General features: G+C 33.4%; 2 protein-coding genes across 4 annotated transcripts; one reads left to right on the top strand and one right to left on the bottom strand.

The window, feature by feature from the left end:
- Positions 1-7,019: 7,019 nt before the first annotated feature.
- On the top strand, positions 7,020-10,305 carry LOC130989740 (rhamnogalacturonan I rhamnosyltransferase 1-like). The gene is made up of 8 exons (XM_057913822.1): positions 7,020-7,964; positions 8,213-8,280; positions 8,380-8,468; positions 8,566-8,731; positions 8,824-9,113; positions 9,195-9,399; positions 9,489-9,646; positions 9,800-10,305. Exons 1-8 carry the CDS (start codon positions 7,655-7,657, stop codon positions 10,026-10,028), a joined length of 1,515 nt encoding a protein of 504 aa, XP_057769805.1. The 5' UTR covers positions 7,020-7,654; the 3' UTR covers positions 10,029-10,305.
- Positions 10,306-10,427: 122 nt separating this feature from the next.
- Positions 10,428-14,649, bottom strand: LOC130989741 (calcium/calmodulin-regulated receptor-like kinase 2). Of its 3 annotated transcripts, XM_057913825.1 has the most exons (9): positions 14,317-14,595; positions 13,567-14,198; positions 13,015-13,404; positions 12,690-12,843; positions 12,190-12,316; positions 11,798-11,883; positions 11,639-11,710; positions 11,029-11,232; positions 10,428-10,935 (listed from the first exon to the last, which is right to left on the bottom strand). In XM_057913825.1, exons 3-9 carry the CDS (start codon positions 13,335-13,337, stop codon positions 10,627-10,629), a joined length of 1,275 nt encoding a protein of 424 aa, XP_057769808.1. In that variant the 5' UTR covers positions 13,338-13,404; positions 13,567-14,198; positions 14,317-14,595; the 3' UTR covers positions 10,428-10,626. The 3 variants fall into 3 exon arrangements, with proteins under 3 accessions (XP_057769808.1, XP_057769809.1, XP_057769806.1); XM_057913826.1 differs by lacking the exon at positions 13,567-14,198 and having other exon boundaries at positions 14,317-14,649; XM_057913823.1 differs by lacking the exon at positions 13,567-14,198 and having other exon boundaries at positions 10,428-11,232; positions 14,317-14,649.
- Positions 14,650-15,191: the final 542 nt, after the last annotated feature.

Below are 15,191 nucleotides of genomic sequence, written 5' to 3'. Positions count from 1 at the left end.
GGGCAGGGCGACAAGGTAAAATAAATTAATAAAATAACCCTACGATCGTTTTACTACGATCATTACGCATTAAAAAAATAGTAAATAATAGTACTAATTTTAACGACAGACATATTTCAACTCGTTAATATTACGATTTAAAATAAAAAAATTAAAAAAAATAAATATAACGACTGTTTATACGATCATTATTAATAAAAATAAAAAAAATAAAATAAAATAAAATAGTCATTATTCAGACGTAAAAATGTCGTTATAGCCGCTTCTCTAACATTATGAAGCATCTATCAAGCTATACTTTGACTTTATGAAGCTCAATTATATATATCGATCACATTTCCTTTGGGATAATTCTCACTTTTTAGTTAGACGGTAAAGAATAAATATCACTTTTTTTTTATAATAATTGTCACTTTTTTTAGTTGACTCACAAATAAAGATCGAGTGATGGTAGATTAATTACTAGTATATCATTATTGACCTGAGATTTTTAACCTCATGCATTAATTACTATATCAATAGATTAACACATATACATGATAATTATCACTTTTCTTAATGATGATTATTATGTTCATTTATATTCGCATCGTGCAAACATACATACATGAGTCTTTGTGTTTAAAGATAAGTTATAAGTCAATTCGTAAATTTTTCGTTTTATCTGATTAAAAGTTGGTATGAGAGAAACATAAGTAGGAAAAGCAAGTGAGATTTAATGAATATATTTATAGGAAATGTATGAAGATATCATCAAAAAAATGGTACAATGTTGTGCCAAATCTGACAAACTCATTCCAAATACTCACGGGCTTTCGTCACCTTCGAAACTTCCAGACTTGTACAAAATCCCTTCACAATCACAACTCTAAATTATCAAAATATTTATATGCGGCCCTTCAAATTATGAAAATATAAATTTTATCTGCAAATAGTTTATTTAATTAGTGAACTTTACCTTCCTTTGATTTATATTAGGAAACTATTGCAATTGCATCACTTAAACTTATACCTTTTTGTAATTTTGTAAATTATAGTATTTCGCAAACTACTCTTGCCATTAAAAAAATTTGGAAGGTAATTTTTTCTATGGGAGAATTACAAAAAGAAATTAATGTTTTAGTAGAAACACTCGTTTAAAAACCAAGGAGGCTCTCATATCAAACCTTCTATAAACATAAAATATTCGATATTTTAGCATAAAAAAATCTTCTCCAAGTTACATAGTAAATGTCTTAATTAAATGAAGTAAAGTGTAAAAATTAGTTAGACATGGCCAAATAATTGCAAATGTATATACTTGAGGGTGCAAAGTGCAAATGTACAATAGAATTTTGAATTACAACCACTTTATTATGGATTTATCTTTACATTAATATCAATTAGGCTTTAGGTTAAGAGATATAAAAGTACAAGTGTATCATTAAATTATTGTGCTTCTCTACATGTGGAAGTATTGACTGCATAATTTTGTCCTCGCTCTCTAATCTATTTTTATCCCTTAAATCTTAGATTAAAATAATAATAATTGTTATATCAAACAAGTATAGATTAAAATATGATATAGAAAGAAAGAAAAAAAGAACAATCTTGAGCTGAAGAAATAGCCTACATATCGTGAATAAAAAATTTAAAGACATTCTTGAAATTATGATTGAGTTACATTTACTATTAAATACAGAAAATGTAGAAGCAAAAAACTGGGGAGTAAAAGTTATATGACCCAACAACTACTCCAGCCAATACAGGGACACCACATGTGACACTCTTTTGTATAAATATTAATTTATTTTCGCTTCCATATTTTAACTATAGATATGTGCAATGTCACAGTAAATGAAATAGGGAATGGTAATAATTTTAAAAAATTACTTTTTTTATAAAAAATTATGAATTGTGCTTCTTTGTATATTATATTAATAAATTATATATATATATACTGAGAAGGGTTCAACAAAGAAGCTAAATATTGTGGAGAATAGAGAATTCGTAAAATAAAAACGAACAGATCTATAATTTTAATGAACAGATCAATGTACCGCATGAACAACAATTTGCCCCGGGTTCGAATCCTGCTGGTGGCGAGTTTTTCTATATTTTTACTAAATACGTCTGTTCATTACTTATGTTGATCTGTTCGTAAAATATATAGATTTGTTCGTTCTCTCGAAAAAGATAATTCTTTGTTGAACTCAACCCTATATATACTAATGTTTTTTTAAGATAATACTTTTTATATATTACATTAATTAATGTTTATTTATGATAACAGTAGTCATACAAAAACTAATAGTTCAAATTAGTTAATAACAAAAGGCTTTTTTTAAAAAAAATCCTCTACCTATGTGACCCAATTATACTGTTTTCTTACTTTTTGAAATGATACACACTTTTTCTAGGGAAATTAAAGCACACTTCTTGAAATCAATAATAACCACTTAGAAATAAATTTAAGAATCCCTTAAAAAATAATTAAGAATAAAATAAGAATCATAGGGTTTTTCTCCTTCCTTTATTGATGTTTTACCTAAAACTTGACTTGGAAGTTGGAATCAAACCAGGTGCACAATTTCTTGGTTAATTATGTAGACTACACACATTAGGCGCACAATTTCTTGGTTAATTATGTAGACTACACACATTTAAAATTCATTAATATTTTATCACAATTCTATTAAGTTTATGTAGTAGTAGGTATTCATATAATATATTACGTACTCCTTCTGTCCTATAAGAGTGCATTTTTTTTATCATTTTTGGATGTTCCACAAGAGTGTGCACTTTCTTTTTTTGAACTACTTCTTCCACTAATAAAAGTGAGCCATTTCTTCCACTAATAACACACTTTTATGAGATGGAAAAAGTATATAATAATGGAGATAATTATCATGGATTCATGGGGATTAGATTTTTCCGTGAGATCATGAGACCATTGCATTGATATATAAACTCACTATTTTGGTTGTGAAATTAATTGTATTCCGAAAAAAAAAATTGCCCCTTATGAAATTTGAAATCATGTGTTGTGAATTTTGCTTGTTGATCTAATGATATAATGATTTGGCGGTCTGACTGTTGGATATTGTTCATCGTGATTTATAATAGAGTTGACCCGTTTTCCCTTAAAATAAAAATAAAAATTGAACTCATGTGTTACATTAATGCATCCATTATTCATATGATGCATTTATCATAGATCTTGATGATCGGAAGATTGAAAATAATTCTCACATTCTCAGTTTAAATAAAAAACTTCTTCCTATAATAATTACACATAAATATACAAAATGAAAAATTACTCGATAGGTTCAAAAATAAATGATTACCCACTATTTATAATATTTGCTGCCAAATTTCGAGTGTTGATCGATGCAGTCAACCTAGTGGAGTTGGGGAGTTTTGCACTAACAGAACAATTACACTAACCCATAACCAAAAGAAAAGCAAGTGAAAATGTTAGAGACTCAATTATTTTATTATAAATTTGATTTTGTTTATTCTTTTGTGTTGACCCACCCAAATTTGAAAAGTTTAGTTTTGATTAATTAATGATTTTGAGTATATATATCCTTAAAAATAGAACCTCCCTTACTTCAAATTCAAAGTTCAAACTAGTAGTGGATTAGAGTTGTAAAACAAAAGGAAATCTTGGAATTCTGATTCGAACACCCGATTTTATGAATTTAATTCCTATCACTGTAAAGTATTCTTGATAGTGAAGGACAATAATCCAACGTACGTAGTAGAATAATCTCAAATTAAATAAATTGATGTCTTGAATATATTATACGTCCAAATTGCAAAAACTTGGGCGAGATCAATTTTACTTCACCTAGACGGATCGGATTAGGGCTCGAACGGGAGTCGGACGGGGCTGGGGCATGGGTAAAGGCGGGTCTGAGCGCGGGTTGGGATGGGCTGGTCGCGGGTCACAACTGATTAAAAAATACGGATAATTCAAAATAATTATTGACATAAAAAAAAGTACTATCAAACGTTACTTTTCTTCACTATAATTGTTATTATTAATCACGAGAATTTGTACTTTTTGTTTATTTGGTCAAATAATAATTAAGATAAGGGTCATTAGTACCTAAATACACCAACTTTGGGGGTAGTTTGGTTTTGCACATAAACTTTGAAAGGTGTAAGAAAATACATGAACTTTATTGTTGTAGTAATTTTGCCACAAATTCAATTTTTGCACAAATTAAAGCTTACGTGGTAAGTCAAAATATCGACGTGTAGTCATCGGACGTTTTAAAAATGACATTGTATAAGACATCTCTAAAAGATATCGTATGAGACATCTCTAAACCTCTAAACCGTAGGGTTTTTATAGAGTTCGAATATCTAAATTTGAATTTTTGATAAAATTGTTATGTCATGATCTGTCCCACATCGGTTAAGTTTGGGTTGATTGGTGTGGTTTATAACACCTTAGACACCCTCTCCTTGATAGCCTGGCTTTTGAGGATGAGTTCTACCTATGGTGTTGTAACAAATGGTATCAGAGCCAACCCCATGCTCTGGTCCACCCGGGGCGTTATGGGCCGCCACGGGTCGTCTGCGGTGGTATGGGCGGCGGATCGAAAGCATGGTGGTTTGTCATGATCCGTTCCACATCGGTTAAGTATGTGCTGATTGGTGTGATCTATAACACTTTAGGCATCCTCTCCTTGATAACCTAGTTTTTGAGGATAGGTTCTACGGTTCTACCTAGAGTGTTGTAACATGCTACAACATTAAAGTTCATGTATTTTTTAACACATTTCAAAGTTCATGTATAAAACTAAACTATCCCCAAAGTTAATGTATTTAGGCGCTAATAACCCTTAAAAAAAGCAAAAAATCATTGCTAGTCCGAAGAATCAAACCAACAACTTTAGAGATGATAGTCAAAAAAGCATACTACAAATAATAAGCTAAGGACAAATATATGGGAATGGTGATTTTCTGCTAAAAAAAATCATACAAATGATAAAATTAAGAACAAGAGCACGAATCACCATTCTATTCTAATTTCAATCACATAATCCCATTTTAAATGGCAAGCATGCATTTACTTTTGTTAGTATTAGAAAAGTGACATTATTGTTCCGGACCTCTTAAATTTATTGAAGGGAAGATAGCCAACGCAACCAAATAACTTTCACTAGCTCGTAAAATTTTACACATAATAAATTGATGCAAAATTACCGAAAAAAGCTAAGAACTTCCTAGGAGGGAGTGATACGAGTTTTAAGAAAAAATATTGAGTGTATTGAGAGTGAATAAAAGGTAGTTGAGTGTATTGGGAGTGATGAAAATGTGTTATAATTAATATTGGGAGTTGTGAAAATTGAAAAGTAAGAGAATTATAAGTGGTGGGATATATATAGTCCAAAAATAGGTAGAAAGTTCTTTTATGGACGTTCCAAAAAAGAAAGATAGGAAGTTTTTTGTGGACGGAGGGAGTATAATTTATCTGTGCCCTAAACATTCCAAATTATTATAGTCTTCCTGTATTATTTAAAATTGTTAATGCCCCACCTAATATATTCCTGTGAGGTGAGGCTGCGAAAATAACATACTTACACCTGTACAAATCATAACTGCTATTGTTGCTAGGTTTTTCTGTAGCCTATACTAATACTATAACAAAATATAATAACAATATTTTGTTTCTACCGACATAAACAAAACTATATATGGCACCTATTACGTCGCAAAAAGTCACGTTCAATATGATACGATCATTATAGTTCGTATATACTCTCTCCGTCCCATTGTATGTGAGACTTTTTTTTAGACACGAAAATTAAAAAAATTGTATTTTGTTTATAGGTGAAAAAGTGAAAATGTGTTTAAAGGGTATAAATTTTATCAAAAAAGGAAAGAGTCTGACTTACAATAGGACGCTTTAAATATAAAGAGTCTCAGATACAATGGAACGGAGGGAGTATATACGCGTGCATATTAATGTAGTTGGTAGATTTGAATTAAAAGTTTATATAATAAGAATTAGGGTGTATAATATACCTATAACACTTTAATATCTTGTTTGATAAAAAATAATACGAAACATATAACCCTTTATAAATTAAAAGCTTGAAAATATTATATTGATTTGAGGGATTCTGTATACAGATAATATGAAACATACTGCTTTTATAAATTAAAAGTCCGAAAATATTATTGTATACAAATCTTCATTATAACTATTATTAACTTTATATAATCTTAATATATTACATCAAACAACATACTTATATTTTACAGATGTTTTAATACATTCTATCAAACATGATATTAATATGATATCACACCTTATTCCATACTGCGTACCAAACGAGGCCTAATAATATTGAATAAATTACGTAAATAAGTGTTTTTTAGACACTGTCCAACTTTCAAAGATTAATAGGTACATAAATCTTGTTTCTTCAAAAAGAAAAATCAAGTACATAAATTTTAATTTTTATATTGACAGTTTAAGTTTTAATATATGATTGGGTCATTTAATACAAGTGATTTTATTTTATTTTTTGTTAGACTCTAATCTCTAATTTTTAGATATCTATTATATAGAATTGTATAATTTTTTTTTTGAGAAGATAGAATTGTATAATTATGTATACAACTTCTCAAATGAGTTATTCCTTTGTTGGTATCTTTCCTAGGGGAATTGATTTTCGATAGAAATATTTTATTCAATTTGAGGCTAGACTCTTGAGTCTTCGAATTGTGATGTTTTAGTGTTTATGTTATTTTTTAAAATTTTTTTTAATATAATCTCATTTCACCAATCCGGAGTGGATTGACTTGTAAAATCATTTTAATTTTAATTTTAATTTTAATTTTTTTTATAATTATCATTATCGTTATTTCTTCTAAAACTAATCTGTTAAAATCTCGTATATATCTTATGAGAGAGAGGCACGAATTAAACCAAACCATAATCCCAAAATGTACGCCTCATTCTCATCCGATGTAGATTGTATTGTAGATTAGTAATTCAAATAAATCAAAATCAAGAAAGAAAATATTGCACCGACCGTAACTACTGCCACTTTCAGTTTCTCCCTCACTTTAAAAACCCCTCACTTTTCTCATCAACCGCTCTTCATCACTCCACCCTTCGCCGGAACCCCGCCGGCTGTTTCGCCGCAATCCAAATTCTTCAAGAGGGTCTCTCGATTTTTCCCTCATTCATATTTCATTCGTTACGTTCCATCCAAAATTTCACGATTTATGCCGCCGCTCCATGCTCACATAAAACGTGCGCGTCTGTGTGTGTGTGTGTGTGTGAGTCTGCATTTAGGTGGAAGTTTCGCATTGTGGCTGGATTTTAATGAAATGAAAGAATTGCGGGTCTTTGAATGTTGTCATCAAGATTATTAAATTTTAATTTTTTTTTAAATTAGAAAATCTTGATTTCTCGAGGCGATTGCATTTAATACCAGTTTTTAACCATTTAGATTCGCCTTGTTTTGCGCAAGGACAGCTTCAAATTAGTCAAAATCATATCTTTATTATATTTCTTCTGAACTATATATATTCTACTGTAGTGGATATGATACGACATTTAGCATCTTCGGTCACATTCATCTAGCACCAGTTTCTTCACTTCCTCTGTCAAGGCTCCATTGCTTGAGAATGAAGTGTTGATGGTATGAAAATGTGTAAATTGGAAGATGGGGTTGAGACAGATGAGAGTCATAGCCATTGGAATGTGGGGATGAATCCCTTGGGTGAAAAGCAAGTTGCAGAGACCATGTATTTGAGGGTCTCTCATGCTAGAATGAAGCTATGGACTCTGAGATTAATCACCACATTATTGATATGGACATGTGTTATTCAATTGGTGGCAGTTGGAGAGGTTTGGGGGCCAAAGTTGTTGAAGAGTTGGCCTTCTTGTTCCATTCATGATGCAACTAATGTATCTTCTTTTCAGCCGAAACAACCTCATCTTCCACCTAAGAGTGAGTTTCACATTGGATGATTTATGCTTTTGTTCTTGTTTAGGTGTGTGCTGATTGTCTATCTATATTCTGGGATAGTGTGATTGTTGGATACCTGCCTAGTTGTTTTGGAAGATTGTGCAGTGACTATTATAATATGCTTGTCATGTTTCTCCAAAATTGTTTAGGATTCTTGTTATGATTATTTCCTTTTGTGGATGATTATGCTTTCAGTTTAACAAGCTTGATCTGATTCTAATCTCTTTTAGGAGTATATAACAATAATGGTTACCTTATTGTTTCTTGCAATGGAGGGCTCAACCAAATGCGAGCAGCTGTGAGTTGTTCGTAGTTTTGTTGTTTGTTGTTACGAACAAGCTTGTTATAACTGCTTGCTTTTCCCTAATCAGTGTTGTTGTTATCTTCTGGTTTGCAGATTTGTGATATGGTTGCAATAGCCAGATATCTTAACATCACTCTTATTGTCCCTGAATTGGATAAAACTTCATTTTGGGCGGATCCGAGGTCAATAGAAATTACTAATATTACACCATTGCTCCAAATCCTATATCATCAGTTTTTGTTTTTATCAAATTATCATAATTTGCTTTCACTGCTGCAGTGATTTTCAGGACATATTCGATGTTGATAACTTCATTTTATCGTTGAGGGATGAGGTTCGGATACTGAAAGAACTTCCACCACGGCTTAAAAGGAGAGTAGAGCACGGGATGTTCCACGAGTTGCCTCCTGTTAGTTGGTCAAATATTACTTACTACCATCAGCAGGTTGGTCTGTTGGATAGCAGAATAATTGTTTTGTTGCCTTTTTCGATGTTTATGAGTTCTAACCATGATGATGATGATCTTCTGATTGGCAGATTCTTCCACTTCTTAAAAGGCATAAAGTTGTACGCTTGAATAAAACTGATGCTCGCCTTGCCAACAACGGATTGCCACTGGAAATTCAGAAGCTACGTTGTAAAGTGAATTTCAGTGCCCTGAGATTTACTGCCCAAATCGAGGAGTTGGGTAGAAAAGTGATCGGGATGCTGAGACGAAAGGGTCCTTTCCTGGTGCTCCACCTTAGATACGAAATGGACATGCTGTCCTTCTCTGGCTGTACACAAGGCTGCAATACCGATGAGGTGAATGAACTGACTACAATGAGGTAATTTATTTTACTTCTCGTGAGTCGTGTAAGACGATGAATCATATTCTTTTACTGACTGTGAAAACCTGATGTAACTAGATATTCTAACCCTTGGTGGAAGGAGAAAGTCATAGATCCAGACCTTAAAAGGAAAGATGGTCTATGCCCTTTGACACCTGAAGAAACTGCTCTAGTGCTGAAGGCTCTTGGTATCGATCCTAATGTTCAAATATACATAGCTGCAGGAGAGATTTATGGTGGAAAAAGGCGACTGACAAGTTTGGCTAACGCGTTCCCCAATCTGGTCGGTAAAGGATCATGCTAAACCTAAATATGTGGCCTTAAAAAAAAAGTGCACTTTCTTCTGATCATGGCTCTGAATCTGCTATTCAGGTTAGAAAGGAGATGTTGCTGGAACCCTCGGATTTATCGTTTTTCAGGAATCACTCGTCACAGATGGCAGCTCTGGATTATCTTGTTTCGTTGGAGAGTGATGTTTTTGTTCCCACGTACGATGGAAATATGGCTAAAGTTGTAGAAGGACACCGCAGGTGTGTATTTACCTGTCTTTGAATAGTTGTAACATATGCACTTGTTTGCTGCATTTTGTGCTTGCTCGAGGAAAAATACGCATAGCATTTTGCATTGTGAATTCCCTCTCTTAACTATTTAGGTGGATTCAAGAGGCTTTTGTAATTTCCCAGGTATTTAGGTTTCAAGAAGACTATTCGACTTGACAAGAGAATTTTGGTTGATTTGATCGATCAATACAACGAAGGCACGTTGAGCTGGGATGAGTTCTCATCCCGTGTGAAGGAGGCTCATGCAAACCGAGTGGGGAGCCCAAAGAAGCGCACTACGATTCCAGATAAACCGAAGGAAGAAGACTACTTCTACAGCAACCCACAAGAATGTCTTGCTGCAGATATTTGACAATCGTGTGTAGACTAACATCGACAGCACACAGCTCGTGTGTAGATTAGGAGAGCAAATGTTTGCAGGCGGGTGAGGACGAGGACGAGGATGAGGTCGGCCTTTACACAATTCTTTTACAATTTTGGTTTAAGAATCTGTACAGATTTGAACCACCCTTTGAGTTGCAGGGTTGTAGAAACCTCTGTTGGGCATAATGAAAAAAATGTCTGCTGCTGATTGTTGGATAGTGTATTTGAGAAACATGTTTTGGATGAGTAACCATCTTTTTTAGGTTTTTGATTTTCTTAGGAAACAAAATGAAAGGATTCTGAGATTTTTAAAGAGGAATGTTATGCTGCATACCATTTTATAGAGGAATGTTACATTCAAGATGCTATGGAAAATGGTGATTCACAATTTAGTGAAAAAGAAGTATATATATAATCATTCAAGATTCTAAGAAAAATGGAGACTCATAATTTAGTGAAAAAGAAGTATAATTCCTCACTCACATTACAGTTAGCAGACCTAAAACTATATGGTGACTACAAATTATAACTCGTTTTCTCCAAACAAGAAATTGCAAAGCAGCAGCTGAAGATTAATAGCTCAAAAATCATTCACTTGGCCTCTCCTCAATGCTGGCCATTCTTCTCAACTCCAGCTGTTGGCATTCTATTCGACTCACGGCCCTCGATAAATCTTCACCTGCAAACGACATGGTGTCCTCTTTAACGAGGCGCCTCCTCTGCTGCTTTATCTTCACAATGGCCTGGGAAACCTCTCCCATCGAAGGTCGCTTTCTGGGTATTTTGTGCAGGCACCTGTGAGCAATCTTGGCTAAACTCCTCACTTCTTCAACGTTGCATGTCTCTGCCATCTTTGTGTCAATTATCTCGTCCACGCCATCCGGGCTCATAGAGGCCTTGGAGGAGAATGAGAAAATCATGTCAGAAAATCGAGAAAAAGTGCAAGCTCTCGTAAGCAAATTAGGGCGAGGGAGATTCATAGGTCTTACAAGGTTGACATACTCCATTAAGTTCTGGTGTGGGTGGATTGCTGTGATGAGCTCAAACAGTATAATACCAAAGCTGTACACGTCGCTTTTTGTTGTGAAATTGTTTGTGGATATATACATGGGATCTATGTACCCGTATGTACCTTTAAGGCCCGAGTTGTGGCCATCAAATACCTCTTCCTTCGACAGCCCAAAATCGGCAACCTGTCAAAGAAATTTGCATAAATATACAATTCCTGGAATAATATCAATCATACCTACATATGAGTTTTACATCAAATTTTATTTTTCTTCTTTCTTTTGTACTATGATCTGTCCTTGAACAAAGATTTAAGCTCAAAGTGTTTGCTTTGCCCTTTTCTATCTCATCCTATTATCGAAACATGCTAGAGAATGTGATTATTGAGAATTACAATCAAAATTATTGTTTATAATTTTAAGTTGATGTATATTATCTAAAATTCCACAAATAAATCCCCATGCCGTTGTTCTAAGAAACCTATTTTTTAAGTAATAGTAACTTTCTTTCGTTGCATTCACGACAGTCAAAATTGCATCAACTAGAAAGAATAAGAAAAAAGGTATGCGCGTTGTACTCATACATGTTTACCTTGGCTCTCATGTAACGATCCAACAATATGTTAGCTGACTTCAGATCTCGATGTATGACAGGAGGCACTGCCTATTCCAAGAAATCCAACAAATTTGTCATGAAAAGCCGCCCAAAAATAGCAAAGTAATTAGATTATCATCACATCATTCAGCCTACCCCATCATGAAGATAGTCAATGCCATGTGAAATATCTAGAGCTATTTGAACCCGATCTTCCCAACTCAATACTTGTTCCACGTCATCTGAGCATATAGGAGGACATCTTATTAAACTCAGAACAACATGAGAGAGAGAGAGAGAGAGAGAGAGAGAGAGAGAGAGAGAGAGCAGTTAAGAAATGAAAGTTTCAAGGTTAGATATATAGTTGAACACAAAATGTTCAAAACAGTTTTAGCACCCTACATAGGAACCTAGCAATAACTGAGATGTAAGAAACCAATATATAGAAAGAAGCAAGAACTAATCATTTAAAACATGTAGTAGCTCTTTAAGAACTCTAACATAAACACGGTTCCGAGCAGACCAGAAATCTCAACTTACTAACTTACTATATATAAGGTTCTCCAAGCTTCCATTGCTCATGTACTCGTATACTAACATGTGTTGCCCTTTATCAACACAATATCCAACTAAATTCACTAAATTTCTATGATGCAACCTAGCCAGCAAAGAAACCTGAAAAGAAGAATGGAAAGAAATAATAAGATCAAGAAGCTGGCTTAATCCTCATGAGCATGCACACAAATATATATGAGATTACATACAACACTGTTCAAACTCGGAAACAAGGTTCACTCAGAAAATCATGAACCCAACTGCTCCACATTTTCTGTTACTTTTTCAAAGTAATACTTCAAGGGTTAATAATTTGCTCGATATTTAGGTCAACTCAATACTTTTTTTTCCAAAAAATAATTCATGAGGTAAGTGAGAGCTGATGGGTATGATATCATAGCATAACACAGTAATGCCTGGCCGGTAATGGAGTGTGTTGAACACTTAATTCAAGGGTCAATTAAAGTGAACTATCAAGGACATCGGCATTTACCTCTGTTTGAAACTCTTTTTCCCCTTGTTTTGAATCCGAAGCGAGAACTTTCACAGCAACCACTTCACCAGCAGGCATTGTAGCTTTATACACAGGGCCAAAAGAACCCTGTCCCAGAATAGTAGTGAAGTTCTGTGTCCCTTTCTGAATGTCTCTGAATATGCACAAGAAAGTATATCAAGTTACATATAATTCTTCGTTGTCACCATCCACCAACGACTAGTATTCATAAGTTGTTAATATACTTCATTCAGAAAGACGAGGAGAGTAGCGCTGGATAAAAATGTTAAAAGAGAAGGAAAGCTAAATCATTTAGATTACATACTTGTACGAGTATCTTAGAATGCCAGATACAGAAGCGAAACGGTCTTTGTTCTGGTTATTCCACCAAGAATGTTGGGGTTTCTGGACAGGCTCGTCAGAACCCTTGGTCACAGAATTTGTAAGAGATGCACTAAAATCAATGCTTGTATTTAAGCCATTTCTACGTATTGGAAGAGTAGAGGAAGAACGCTCATTTGCACATTGCTGAAGATGAGCACGTCTCTTGTACCAGCGAATGGCAAAAAATACTAGAGAAGCTATGATTAAGCCTGCTGCCAAGCCAACAGAGATTCCAATTATAACCAGATCAGTTTTTTGAACCATCCTTTGGCCTTTCGTTAGGAAAAGAAGACGGGAACATCTTGCAGAAAATGTACTCCGGTTACTGCAGCTGTATATGAAAAATGCGCAAGTTAAATGACACAAAAAGTAGAAGTAAGGAGGATAACAACAGCACTAGATCGGACTGATACAAGGAACATATATTTTTTATCACTACAACATACTAATAGGTCGTTTCTGTGTGGGAACTATGTAGTTTGCATCAAATTACCAAGATGTAACAGCAAATTCATCACCATTAGATGATTATGCAAGTATGTTGCATGTCAGGCAATACATATTTAGGCCTTTGGTTGGGAAGAAAAGCCCCAAATTCGCCTGCACTGTTTCTTGATAACAATTCAAAATAACCAATATTAGAATAATATATCAAAACACTAAGGTTCACAATTCGTTTCTTTGATAACAGCCTTGAAATCCAGCTAATCACACACATCCCAGCATTTCATAGAATAAAGATTGCATACAAGAAAGACCAGAGAAGGCCGTTTTTCGCTGCACGGCCTTCTTAATGCAGACTTCACAAAAGACTGCCCTCATCTTCATGCTTCGCAATTTCACTTCAATTCATGTTTCAATATAACTACCCTTTTTTCTCCTAGGCCCTAAATATCATCTCGTATAACTCCAGCTACTCATTCATTTACAAATTATAAAATTCCAGTCACATAACAAAAACAGAACACCAGTGAGAAAAAACACCCAAAAGAAATATAACAAATTCAAATTCTCAAGGGTTTTCATAGAAGAACAAAAAAAGGATAAAAAAAGATCAGATTTTTAGCACATCCATGAACATCATCATCAAAAGGGTATCCAATAAACTTCTTCAAAGCTGTAAATCTGTTCAAGAAACAAACAAAACTGAGGATGGTAATAGAAACAAGAAGCAGAAAATACAGACAGCTTTCAGTAAAATCATAGAAAAAGCTGAACTTCAACAGAGAATCAGAAAACTCACCCATTTCAAACGACAGCAGCAGAAGAGTCTTGATCAGCTGCGTATGACTTGATCAACTTAAACAAATCAAATCTGCACATCGTATTCGTGGAGTGGTTCTTGATTTAATGAAACGCTCCTTTATTAAGATGGAAACCAAAATAATTTATAAACCACATGGGGTTTTGGTGAAAAGAAATTTTGCAAATTTAATTGTATGTAGCATCATTTAGGTACACAGTTTTTAATAAATTTAAGATCATTGCTTGTAACAGCCAGATTTGCCGGTATGTTGTTTGGTCCATGAATGGTATATTGGTCTTGGCCATGTCCGCCTTTAATTTTTATTTTACTAATTATTTTTGGATGGGAAATTTCCAAGGGCTTTCAGTTGTTTGTTTCAACTTTTTTTTCTTCTTCTTTTTAACTAAGACAAATTTGTGAATGTTTTTTTGTTAGTATACAACTATACATATTAGATTTTTATTAAAAAAGTGTATTGACTATACAAATACAATAATCATAATAGTTCATAACTAATTTGAATGAAACTAAATAGATTATGTTCTTAAAATTCGATCAGAAAGCATTAATTAGTATAATCCAATTTTCACATACTCCCCTAATTAGAAATGCTCCAACATATTCGTTTTTACATTTCTATGTCCTTTTCTTTTGTTTGATTAGTAATTGTATTCTTTTTATCGGCTCCACTTTAATTATTTTAATATAATTACACTGTGAAGTTTTTAAGCTAGCGATTTTTTTTTTGGCGTTAGAATTAATAGATCTTATTCACTCATGTCAATGAACAATAATTTGTTTGGACTAACTTTTTTTATATACTACTTTTCTAAAGGAGTATAAGTGCGTGATCAATGCCAATAAATAAATAA

The sequence above is a fragment of the Salvia miltiorrhiza genome, chromosome 6 (genome assembly GCF_028751815.1).
Source record: "Salvia miltiorrhiza cultivar Shanhuang (shh) chromosome 6, IMPLAD_Smil_shh, whole genome shotgun sequence".
Classification (NCBI taxonomy): Eukaryota; Viridiplantae; Streptophyta; class Magnoliopsida; order Lamiales; family Lamiaceae; genus Salvia; species Salvia miltiorrhiza.
The sequence above is the reverse complement of the archived record's forward strand: the minus strand, read 5'-3'. Positions and strand labels throughout refer to the sequence as shown.